A 12,260-nucleotide genomic window follows, 5' to 3' on the forward strand; every position below is an offset into this window, starting at 1 on the left:
GATGGCAAAACCTGCTCAGACCACCTACAGGCACTGGGCTTGGCCCTTCTCGGGAAGCAGATGTGGTTTCTAGTCAGGAACATCAGGCCTCATCTGCCCTGGCTCCGTCAGGGTCGTGGGCACATGATGGGAGGGTCAAACCCTTCCCGAAGAGCTTTCCTGCAGAGTGCATGAGCTGAACAAGAGTGTTGGCAGCTTCAACCCTGGGTGCTGGTATGGTCAGAGGCCCAGAGCTCTGCAGCCAGCCAGAAACCAGGCCTGAATTTTAATGGGAAGGACTGGACCCTGGGTGCACATACACCCACCCACTCACCGAGCAGCAGCCCCCCGTGATTCTCTCAGCGGAGGATGAAGTTCTGATAGAGCCGATGCCAGAGAAGTTCCTTTTGCTGCTCTCCACATTCTGCTTAGCACTAGCTCTGAGCCTGTCTTGCTGGCACCTCACTCCCCTCCCTTTGCCCCACATGGGGACTAAGGGCAGAATCCCCACGGGAGGCCAGCCAGGGTGGGCATCGTCTGAGCCAGCTAACCACTCTGATGAAGGAGCAGCATGTCTGGGACCAGCACAGTGTGTTCCCCAGGGGCACTAGCTTGTCCCTCCCTGCAGTCCCTGTAGGACCGGTCTGTGAGGAGGAGAAATGGACCTGGCCTTCCCTTCTCCATACAGCGCACCACCCACAGGAAAAAGCCACCCCCCTTCGCTGTGCTGAGAGATTCCGGCAAAGCAGAGACAGGATAAAAAAAACTCAGGGGGCCCTGGCCCAGGAGTTACCCTCTGCTTAGCCACTGCACATTGCTCTGGGCTGGAGCAGCAGCCTGGTGCCGGCCCGAGGGGCGCATGGCACAGCCTGCACCACGCGCGTTGCCTGGAGCGTGTCACAGAGCAATGGCTCCTCCTGGAGGATGTGCCACGTGGCATGTTCAGTGTGACACAGGCAGACTGGGAGACAGGAACTGCTCCTTGGGGTAGAGCTTGTACTGCCCAAGCCTGAGTCCCACCTGGGGGAACCCCCTGGGGTGAAACAAGTCAGACAGGGGCCACGAGCAAGTCTGAGAACAAATGCCTTGTGGGCATGGAGCTGGACACAAGAAGTTTCTGCCTGGGCACCTGCCCTCTCCCAACACTGCTTGCTTGGGGCCCCCTTGGCAGCCCCCCCAGGCCCACAGAATGCCTGCACCTGGCCCCGCACTCACCCTGCTCTGTTTTGTAGCGCCACTGGTGGAAGTTGCGTCCCAGCAGGATGAAATGTCTGATGGCTGCAGGCCGAGGACTGGAGCTCTGATGGGGGTTATATGGAAGGAAGGTGGCACCCTGAGGGCAGCTGCAGGGGAGAGCACCACACAGAGCATTGGCCGCCAGGAGCCGCCCCACCCAATACCTGCCAGCTGCAACAGGGAGCCTGGCAGTGACCCCCAACCCTACCTCCCAGCTGAGCTCAGGGCAGCCGACTCCTTGGGCCCTTCTCCCAACCCCACGGCTGATCCCCCCGGCGCGACACTCACCAGTGCTGCTGGAACACCTTGACAGTGGTGTCGCTCGCCAGGGCCGTGACCAGGCTCACCACCTCCTCCAGGATGGAGGAGAGCAGGAAGCGGGAGACGATCTCCACCGAACACTGCTGCACCGAAGGACACCCTGCCCGGCCCAGGAGAAGCGGCATGAGCCACAGACATACCCAGCTACAAAAGCAGCCTGCTGGGTTCTCAGAGAGTGTTCGTAAGTACCCTAATTGGGATGCACTTGGCAGAGCCAGAGGGCATGGACTGGGAGGAGCTGCGAGGATCTCAAGCAGGTATTCCAAAGGCAGAGTTCTCCTCTGTGGAGCTGGACAGTGCCCGAATCTCCAGCCCACTGTGTAGGGCTTGTGCTCTGGACTCTTCCCTCTAGCAGGAGCCCTGTGGCTGCAGACGCCTAGGAGATTCTCCAATATCGAGCCCTCCTGATGGGCTGGGGAGAGTGACCAGGTCTCCCAGGCTAACGTGTGCAGCACTAGGCCACTGGCTGGCCAGTGCAGGCCCATCAGTCGGAGGCCGTGTTACTGCTTATGCCATACCCCGGGCACATGGTGCCTTTATGGAAACAAACAGCACCTACATGCTGGGTTAGAGGCACAGGGCAGGGTCAGCGTGGGCCAGAGGAAGGAATGGTTACACAGGGATTGCTGGCAAAGCTTCGGGGAGAAGAGCCCCATTCCAGCCCCATCCTCGGAGGCAGGGGAGATGGGCCCGTGGTACATACCCAGCCGACTCATGAAAGCCATCCACTGCTGGCAGGTCTGACTGAAGAGCGGGTGCATGGTGCCCACTTCCCCTTCCTGGAGCTGGCAGACTTGACGCCTGTGGGGGCAGGGCACTAGTTATGCAGCCGAGGCAGTGCAAAGCAGAAGCTAGAGGGATGAGTGAATGTGGTGCCTGCCCGCCCCCGGCACATATGATGTCTGGCCACATCTTGTCCATGTGCAATGCCCGTGTGGGTCACCACAAGCCTCGGGCCCAGTGGGCTAAAGCCCCTCTTGCTCAGAGTCCTGTCACGCACACAGCAGTAGCAGCAGCAGCAAGGCCAGCCAGAAACGCTGTGGGTACAGCTGGCCGGCCGTGCAGGAAGCACCGGGGCACTTGCCTCTGGGCTTGCTCCAGCTCAGCCGTGGCGGAAGCACGCTCCTGGCTCAGATGCTGCTTGACGCTCTCTGTCTTATGGCGGCGCCGGGTGCGACTCTCCTCTGGCCGCTCCAGCACGATGTCGTCAGTGGTTTTGGGGCTGCCCAGCTCCGAGGAGTCGGCCTTACTCTGGAGGGAGGGGGCAAAGCTCTGACCTCCCCTTGCCCACCCATCCCAGCTGACTTCCAGCTGTAGGCCCAACCCACCCCCCACCCCGCCCACTGCCAACCCAGCATAGCCAGCTCCTCCCTTCCCAGGCCTCGCTGTGACCCCAGCCCTGGGGCAGGGCTCAGTCTGAGCACCCCGCTACAGCCCATGTCCCTCTGACAGTACCAGCATGTCCCAGAAGCTCCGGCGCCCCATCTTGTTTGTGGGCGTGACTGGCTCGCCAGAGCTAGAGCTGGAAGCTGAGGTGAAGTGCAGAGGGGGTGGGGGCGCTCTACTGGCACCCGCACTGCCCGCAGGAAGAGCCAGCCCCTTGGTCTCCGACACGGTCCTCCTGAGGCCTCCTGCAGACAGAGTGCACATCAGAACCCGGGCAGAGGCTGTGGACCCAGCGCCGGAGCAGCCTCCCCATGGAACCAGATCTCCCTGGCCAGGGGGAAGGGGCCAGTCTCCCACTGGCTCCTGGGCTAGGGCCCATCCCGCCCCCTTGGACTCCAGGACACAGCTGGCTGGAGGTCCTGGCCCCACAGCTGCCTGTGGCGAGAAGACCCAGAAGAGACCCCACAGCCAGATGGCAGCAATCCTGCCCCAGAGCTTACCCCCACTGCCTAGCTCCTCCAGCGGGCAGGCGGCCTCCATGCAGAGTGGGGCCGGTAGCACTCGGAACTCCATGACTGCGTCACACAGGGCATGGCGCACGGCGCTGCGCAGCTTCTCGGACAGCTGCAGGGGGCTGATGTTCCCTTTCTCCCAGACGTCCAAGCGCACCAGGGTGCAGGCAGCTGTGGGAAGATGGTAGTCACCAGAGCTGCATGGCCCCTGCAGAGGGATGATACCGCTCCCCACCCCCCCAAGCTCAGACACCCACTGCTACACGATGTCTTCTCCCCTGGGCACAGCAGGCCCTCCTCAGCTCCAGCGAGCCATCCCAGGGACATGGCTGGACGGGCTCCCCACCCAGCCCCCCTGCAGAGCCTTGAGCCCACTGTCCACGGTGCCCAGAGCTCCCTCATCAGGCAGCAGCTCCTGCCCAGGCTCAGCGGCAGGGATTGGCTCCAGTACAGAAGATGTGCACTCTCACCTGGTTTGAGGGTGCCAGGTTCAGCATGGTGCCTGCTGACTGCAGTGAGGCTCTCGAAGTCTGCATCCTGCAGCAGGTCTGTGCCAGGCAGGGATGGGGGCAGCTTCAGGGAACTAGACCGTTCCCAGTGTGCCAGTGAGAGGGGGCTGCCATGCTCATCCACGAATGACAGAGCAATGCACGCAATTCCTGCAGGAGAGAAGAGCCCGAGTGACTGTGTGTCAACCCTGCACTGGACACCCCCAGCCCACAAGGACTCTCGGCCCTTGCCGAGAGCTGCCACTGCAGCCAGTGCCCACAGCCAATAGGGGAATGCCACCCCTGGCATGCAGCTAGGTCTGCCCTGCTGCCACGCTAGCATTCCGACACGTATACAGCTGCACGGAGTCCCTGGGGGAGCAGAGGGGATGGGCTGCAGATGCTCACATGATGCCTGGAGGAGGTGTGTGTAGGTCATGTGCCCATCATGCTGCATTTGTATTTTTGGCTTGGTGCAAGGAGTCCAGCTATGCTGCCCTCAAACCACCCCCTCCCCCCAGCCCTTCAGTGTGCTCCTGGACGTCCCCGCAGCATTCTGGCTAGGACATGCCCTCCCCATCCCAGGGGCAGGGCTCTGGTATCCTTGCTCCTCTCCATACCAGCATCCAACACTCGTCAGTAGCCCCCTTTGGGCCAGCACAGTGATGCAGGACCTGTAGCTCCTGGTGGTGATGCTGGGAAGGCCCCAGGGCTGCAGCCTCACTCTGAAGAGCTGAGCCTTAGCCTGGGGTTTTACCCCCTCAGGGACTCACCCTGTAGGGGCAGACAGAGTGAGGGGCTCAGGGCATAAAGCAGTTAGCTCTTTCTATGGCAGGAGCCAGACCCTCCATCAGCCCCACTGTGCCACACACAGCCAGAGGCCTCGTCCCCAGGGGTCTGCAGTCTCCATTGGGACAAGGGGCACCTGCGGGAGGAGGAGGGAGAGGGAGACAGCAGCAGCGACAAGAGCAGGTGACACAGCCCAGCCCTGGGACCATAACTCAGCCACCCAACCCCACACTGTGCTTCCCAGTGCAGCTCTCCAAACAGCCGGAGTGGCAGCACCACGCTTATTTTGTGGACAGCAGCTCATGCAGGAGGCACCGGTGCAGGAAAGGAGGCCAAGAGCACTGTGTCCACTGCACACATCGTCCTGTGTGGGGTCCCCACACTGTTGTGTCTCTGGACATGGAGCTGGCTGGCTCCCCATGGGCCACCAGGAGGGCCCTGGCAACTGGGAGAGGATGCAGGGAAGTTGGCTGGGTAAGGACAAGATCTCTCCTAGGGGCAGTATGTGCAAGGTGGCCCAGGAACCTGCACTTAAGGGCACTGAGACAGGCAAAAAGCAACAGAGTCCTGAGGCACCTTACAGACTAACAGACGTATTGGAGCATGAGCTTTCATGGGTGAATACCCACTTTGTCAGACCTATTCACCCAATACGTCTGTTAGTCTACAAGGTGCCACAGGACTCTCTGTTGCTTTTTACAGATCCAGACTAAGATGGCTCCCCCTCTGATACTTGAGGCAGGCAAGTCACCACACAGCTGCTGGCACGTGAACGCACGCAGGACCCATGAACTAGGTGCGCCAGTTACATGTCAGCAACAGTGGCCATCACAGGGGCCGCCAGGGCCCTGCTCCAATCTATCTCACAGGAGGGTAACGCCCTCCCCTGCAGAGCGCAGTAAGTCACTCTCATGGGTGCCAGCGACCCAGCTGGGACAGTGGGTCACCAGCTCTGCCCATCACACACGGAGGGCAGCAGGTGGCCGGGGCCTGCCTCCACTCAGCACTAGAGGCCAGGGGATGCTTCTAGCGGAGCAGGAGTCAGCAAAACGGTAGGGTTTTATCTTCCTCCAGCCCATTTCACCCCATTAGTGCTGCACCTCAAACTGTGCTGGGCCACTTCCCCTGGGGGAGGGGGCACAAAGGAAGGTGAAGAAAAGCAAGTGGTGCCTCCTGCTACACACACTCCAGAGCGCAGCACCCACCTTGGCAGCCCAGAGAGGTGCTGAGGCGGTGCCTTTTCCTGGTGCCCACATGTCAGAGCTCTGCAGACTGGAATGGCAGCAGAGCGCTGATAGGTTCCCTGCAGCCTGCCCTTCCCAGGACATGCACTGAACATCGGTGGCAGATTCCCAGCAAGGTGGATGCTGAGAGACGTTCACCGAGGACTATGATCATCCTCCAGTTTGACCAGGCGTGAGAGAATCTCCCCTGGGATTCCTGGATCCAGCCCAGAACTTCGTTCTGAGCTAGAGCAATGGCTAATTACGTCCAAAGTTTAATTTGTTTATAGTCAGAATTGTCTAGTTCAGCTTCCCACCTCGGAGCCTGTTCGGCCTGTCTGCCAGCCTGAAGAGCCCTCTGCTAGCAGAACACGAGGCTCCACCCAGGGTGCTCAGACGTGCTAAGTCATCCCTTCTCTCTCTTGCCAACACCGAGCTCCTTTAGTCTCTCATGAGCAGGCAGGCTTTCCAGCTCACCAGTCCTCCTCGGGACTCCTGCACCTTCCATCCCCCTGACGCGTGCACACCTCAACGGGACACAGTATCCAGGGCTGGTCCTTGTCTGCCTGCATCAGGATGGCTGCTACCCCCTCCCTGGGGCAGAGCTAGCCATGAAGCTCTGTAACCTGCCTGATTCCTCAGGCCCGCTCTGCAAGTGCCTGCCTCAGGTAGACGGCTGGTTTCCATGGGCTGCCCCAGCACAAGAGGCCAGCCAGGATCCAGTCACAATGCTCTGGAGCAGGGGAACAGGCTGGGGTCCACCAGAGCAGACCCACTGGTGTGCCTGCAGGGGGCTCGCTACTCCTCCAGATGCCAATGCTGCAGTCCCACTATGAGAGCAGAGGGGTCCCCAGGCTGGGCATAGCAGCTGGGAGCTGCAAGGGCCCCGCTGTGGCTGGGCCTGATGCCTGCAGCAGCTTGGAGCTCTGCCCCTCTCCTCCCACAGCTGGGAGCCGCAGGGTCCCCCCGGCCACCCGCAGCAGCCAGGAGCTTTGGGTTCCTCTGCTGCCTCATGCCACGGGTGGACCCTGCAGCTCCCAGACGCCGCAGGCTGGTCTTGGAGGTCTTGTGAAGTCAGGGACTCTGACTTCCACAAGAAAATCGGAGCCTTAACCATTGCTGGTGTGACGATGTCTAAGGCCCAGCTGAAACTGGAAACCCACTCTCAGGCACAGCCCAGACGGACAGCAACTGAGAACATGGTCCCCCACTTCCTGCCAGGATTCCCACCCAGACCCACGATGACGGAGACTGGGACTTTGGGGACTTTGTCCCCTCCTACCCTGGTTCCCACTGGAAGTGCTGGCCAGACCGCAGCACTCACCTAGCCCCATCTCACCGGATCCCCTCCACCCAGCCTCATCACACTATAAACCCCCCAGTGCAGCCACCTGGGTCTTGGGGTGCAGGGTGACCTCTCAGGGCCCTGTGGACACAGCCGTAGAGGGAGCCTGTACCCTGTGGGCACTGCCTGCAGCATGCCCTGGTGGCAGGAGACGAGTTCCCATTGCAGAGAGCTCCCCGGGCAGAGTGGGGGGTGGGAGCCAGCAGCAGAACTCTCTCTCTCTCCAAGGGATTTGAGGGTTGTGGCCCCAGGCAGCAGCAGCCTCCTGCTCACTGACCCCACAGGCAGCTGGGAAGAGGGAGCCTGGGAGTCACACAGCCACAAGACGAGCCAGCACTGAAGCCACAATACAACCCAACCAGTCCATGGCAGGAACCAGAGGGGTCAGGCGAGGGGAGGGAAAGCGGTTCAGCGCAACATGAACCACAGGTGCTACCTTGAAAGTGGGAGAGCGGAAACAGGTGCTGCACAAGGTCCGACATGGTTCCTACACAACAGAAGAGCATTCAGAGGGCACAGAGGGCCACACCAGCCTCGCCACAGGCAGACAGAGACGGGACACCACCACCCAGCACAGGAGGGGAACAAGGGACCAGCACCAAGCACAGGACGGGCAGGCTCTCCTGCAACAGCCCACAAGAGGGGGCAGGGCACCGCATCCACAACTAATCTTCGGCAGCTCAAGGGTCCCCATCGCCAGGTGCCTGCACCCCACGGACCTGCCCTTCCCCAACACTTCAAAGGAAAGGAATGGGGCAGGGGACCCTCTCCAAGCTGTGCTGGGCTCCAGCTGCCACGATGGGCCTTTTCCCTGGGAGGACTCTCCAGGGAACAGATGATCCCCACAGCCCCACATCCACACTCTGCGCACAGGGCACGTGCTGCCTCCTATCCCTGTGGGACGCTCAGCACAAGAAAGCAGTTCCCTGCTGCTCAGCCCCTCACCCAATGCCAGAGAGCCCAGCGCCCCAGTACCTTTGCCACCAGTGCCTTGGCCACCGGGCTTGTTGTACAGGTAGAGATCAAGGTCGGGACTGCCACCCTGCTGGAAGTAGTGCTGGGGAGCAGAGAAGGAGAGGGGTGAAGGGTGTGCCAGGGTAAGCACCCCGCTGAGCGATGGGAGGCGGCCCCAGCCACATCGGCAGGCGAGCAGAGCCTTGTCTCAGGGTGGGCACGTGCCAGCCCAGCGTGGCTTCACCCACTGTAAGCGCATTGCCTCCAGCCACATAAGCAGGTCCCTTGCTAACCATGAACCTGCCTCATCTGCTTCAGCCCTGCCCTCCATGCTCGGCCCTCATCATCTACCAGCCTCTGTGACTTGATGGGCCCTGGCACCTAGTAACCTGCCTTGCATGCTGGTGGCATCACCTCCTCACCCACAAGCCCAGAAAGGCTGCCTAGGATGGCTGTCAACCTGCCAGGCCCCACAGCTAGAAGGGAGGGGAGCAGACAGCCTGCCAACCAAGCAGTGCACTGTTGGGGGTCAGCGGGCACCGAACTCTCCACCACCGGCCACCCCATCTCCACACCTCAATGTAGAGTGGGAGGGGCTGTAGGCCGAGCCTTTCTTAAAGGCATGAAGCCCTCAGAGCCACGTGGCAGCACACCCAGGAAGCCAGAGCCAATCACAATATCACAGGGTTGGAAGGGACCTCAGGAAGTCATCTAGTCCAACCCCCTGCTCAAAGGAGGACCAATCCCAGGCCCCTAAATGGCCCCCTCAAGGATTGAATTTACAACCCTGGGTTTAGCAGGCCAATGCTCAAACCACTGAGCTATCCCTCCCCCCAGCAGACCCAGGGGCAGGCTCACCGCCCACATGGAGGCTGGCACAGCAGCCCTGCTCATTCTGTAGGCGTGGCATGGCTGGCGGGAGGCACTGGTTCAGTGGGGCCAGGAGACAGAGCCACGAGGCACTGTCACAATGAAAAGAGACAGATGTGGCAGGGGTGTCTCCACGGCGACAGCTGGGAACAGGACCATCAACTTAGCTAAATGCAGATGAGTGCTGCAGCTGGGCCCCTCCTACTCCCCACCCTCCTTGTCCTCTGGGTCACCCCTCAAACCCCTCCCCACTCCCGTCAGCCCTCAGCTGGGCTATGCTGTGCAGAGCCCCAGCTCTGTGGGGCATCGGCCTGTCCGTGGGGACAACGCCCAGTGCCGTGCAATAGGGAAGTGGGGGGTGACTGCAGGGTAAGGAACCAGCACCTGGCAGTGCTGCCTGCCCCAACCGCTCCTGGGGGCTCTTCTCCTTGGGTGGGAATTCACTCTCCTCAGGCTCCGGAGCCAAGCGTCAGCCTTGACCACTCTGCCACTGCCCACGAGTGCAGCAAGACTGCCACAGACCTGCACACTCTACCCAGTCGGGAGCCCTGCTCTGATGCCATCCCCCCCAGCCCACTGTGGGAACACAGCCGCACACAGGGCCCCGGCCCCTCACCTTGAAGTGGTGCTCAACGTTGCTGTCGGTGTACTTGGGAGTGTGCAGGAAGATGAGCAGGTTCTGGCGCAGGTAACAGGCCACAGCATGGAGCCAGGGCAGAGAGGCTGGGGGCAGAGTGAACTGGAGGACTTCTGTGGGCAGAGAGCCTGGGGGCTGGATGAACTGTGAAGAGGAAACCTGCTAATTCCTGGGCCAAGCATTCCTGGGAGAGGCAGCATCAGACAGGCCCCTCCGAGTGCTGCTGCACACAGAACCCTCTAAGGACCCAGTGGACGCACCATGGGTGCTCACAGGCACCCTGTTCCAGAGATGGCCTGAAGTAGGGGGTCTGCACTCAGACAGCTGGCAGGGGCCCTGCGCCACCCCAGCGCCTGGCACCCCGGCTGTGGAGACAGCCTAAGGCAGAGGATGCTGATTTTTAGATGTTCCGTGCAGAGACAGGGTGGCTGGCCCGTGGGTAGGGGACAGCAGGGGCGCAGCAGGACTGATGGCTCCTGGCCTTTAGCAAGGGTACAGATCTGGCTCCGGGCTGTGATTGTGGGCCCTGGGAAAGCGTTACCTCCACGTCAGCCGGGGTCAGCTTGCAGTTCCGCACTAGCATTACAGTGATGATGTCCAAGGTGGCTTCATCCAGACGCCTGCGCAGAACCTTCACCAGCTCGTCTGTGATCTCAGGCCCTGGGGAGAAGCAGAGATGAGAGCAGCCCCCAGCACAACATGCTCATCGGGGCACCACCAACGGAGGTCCCACCCTGCCCCTCAAGCAGGGCACCCGCCTGTCACAGCAAACCCCGAGAGGCCACGTGCCAGAACAAGCTGCTCCCATCGGAGGAGCAGCCCTGGCACCGACTTGGGAAGGCATGGCACTGTCTGGGCCGCACGTGGTGCATGGAGTTAGACCCTAGGGCCATCTGGCATCAATGCCCAGCACAGCTGGGGCGCAAGGGGAGAACAGGGCCTGGCACGGACAAGGAAGCAGCCTCCCCCCACACTGGGCCAAGGGAGAAACTGTTCCCCCTGAACTGAGACATGCCTCATGCCATGCTGAGCTGCAGACTCCATGCCTCAGCACCAGGCATCACTCAGACAAAAGCCAGGGCAGAGAATCTTGTACCCCAGCCTACCCCCCACCACTGCCCTGGAGGCGACCCTGCCCCCAATCCACCCCCCACCCACTGCCCTGGAGGTGCCCCAACCCAGCCCCTCCCACACCACTGCCTAGGGTAGTGGGTGATTGATCCTGTGCGCCCCTCCCCTCCCAGGAGGTCATGACCCACCTGCTGGGGCAACCCCATGCACCATGAGCTGGATGTGTCTGTCCACCTGTCCCACGGGGCGGGCAGAGTCTGCGCTGCGGCAAGAGGCTGTGTCCAGGGAAGAGCGCGAACCCTGGGGGGAAAAAAGGGGGCTACACTAGACATACCTGCTTCCGCAGCCCCCTAGATCCAGTCCCACCCAGAACTGCCCCCTGCCCTACCTGCAACCCCCTTACCCCACACTTCCCCCCCACCCTGCCTGTAATTCCCCCACCTCTACCCTCAACCCTCCTATGCCCCACATGCACTCCCTCACAATCCCTCAAAGCCCACAACTGCCTGCCAGAGAGGAGATGGGTCTGCTCCCTGTATCCCAGGCCTTCGGCACCCACCACCACTGCGTGCCCATGCTCGGCCCACTGACCCGCCCCTCCACAACCCTGAGGAGCTGCCCCAGATCCCGCATGGGCAGAGAGCAACACAGACTTACTGTCTGATCCTCCATGTAAATGGGCTCCTGACTGCGCGTCAGAGCCAGCGAGCGGCACATGCAGCCTTGGATGCTCTCCCCTTCCCACGCCTTCCCACTGTGGGTGGTTTCAGAGAGTCTGGGCACAGGGAGAGAGGGACGAGAGGTGTGTGGGGCAGCAGCCTCAGCCCCAGGGGGTGGGGTCCGGGGCATTAAGGTGTCAGTGAAAAGGAGCAAGAGTTCAACGGGTTTTTTTCCTGAAGGCTCAGCCCATCTCCGTGTGGAGGGCCAGGCAGCACTGAGCAAGAGGGACCCAGTCTGCCTGGCAGCACTGGTGGAATGGTGCGGTCACTGTGGCTGCTGCACTAGCATGTGCAGGGCACTGCCAGACACGGACCGTCCCTGCCCCAAGGAGCCCAGAAATCCAGGGAAATAGCCCCCCGGGGGGGGTGCAGGGGGAGGGGGAAGAAGAATATGGCCAAGGGACAAGGCGACCAGGGGCAGGGCTGAGGAAGGGGGCTCCTTACCGGAGGTAGAAGACTGACTTGGTGGATCGCTCCTGGTAGACAAACATGTTCTTCCTGTTAACCACGCAGAAAGCATTGAGCACCGAGCGCAGTGCCTGGATAGCTGCGGAGACACGGGACACAGCTCTGTTCTGCAGCCCACTGAGCTCTCTGCCCCTCCCCAGCGCAGACATGGTGCCTTGGCAGGCACTGCTCAGACCCCCGCCTGCTGCATGTCTGGGAAAGGCAGGGCCTGACTGCCCGTCAGCAGAGCAGTCGGTCCCTATGGCAGCGAGGGGACCCCGAT

General features: G+C 61.5%; 1 protein-coding gene across 1 annotated transcript in view; it reads right to left on the reverse strand.

Moving 5' to 3' along the window:
* SZT2 (SZT2 subunit of KICSTOR complex) overlaps positions 1-12,260 on the reverse strand; it is a 76,827-nt gene that overhangs the window by 17,216 nt on the left and 47,351 nt on the right. Inside the window, exons 44-56 of the mRNA XM_050961273.1 lie at positions 11,975-12,077; positions 11,469-11,586; positions 11,000-11,111; positions 10,282-10,400; positions 9,720-9,884; positions 8,255-8,336; positions 3,905-4,093; positions 3,423-3,605; positions 2,992-3,167; positions 2,621-2,787; positions 2,240-2,337; positions 1,504-1,636; positions 1,195-1,322 (exon numbers count right to left, since the gene is read on the reverse strand). Of these exons, the coding sequence (XP_050817230.1) occupies positions 1,195-1,322; positions 1,504-1,636; positions 2,240-2,337; positions 2,621-2,787; positions 2,992-3,167; positions 3,423-3,605; positions 3,905-4,093; positions 8,255-8,336; positions 9,720-9,884; positions 10,282-10,400; positions 11,000-11,111; positions 11,469-11,586; positions 11,975-12,077 (1,773 nt within the window). The remainder of the gene's footprint in view (positions 1-1,194; positions 1,323-1,503; positions 1,637-2,239; positions 2,338-2,620; positions 2,788-2,991; positions 3,168-3,422; positions 3,606-3,904; positions 4,094-8,254; positions 8,337-9,719; positions 9,885-10,281; positions 10,401-10,999; positions 11,112-11,468; positions 11,587-11,974; positions 12,078-12,260) is intronic.

The sequence above is a fragment of the Gopherus flavomarginatus genome, chromosome 7 (assembly GCF_025201925.1).
Source record: "Gopherus flavomarginatus isolate rGopFla2 chromosome 7, rGopFla2.mat.asm, whole genome shotgun sequence".
NCBI classification, from domain to species: domain Eukaryota; kingdom Metazoa; phylum Chordata; order Testudines; family Testudinidae; genus Gopherus; species Gopherus flavomarginatus.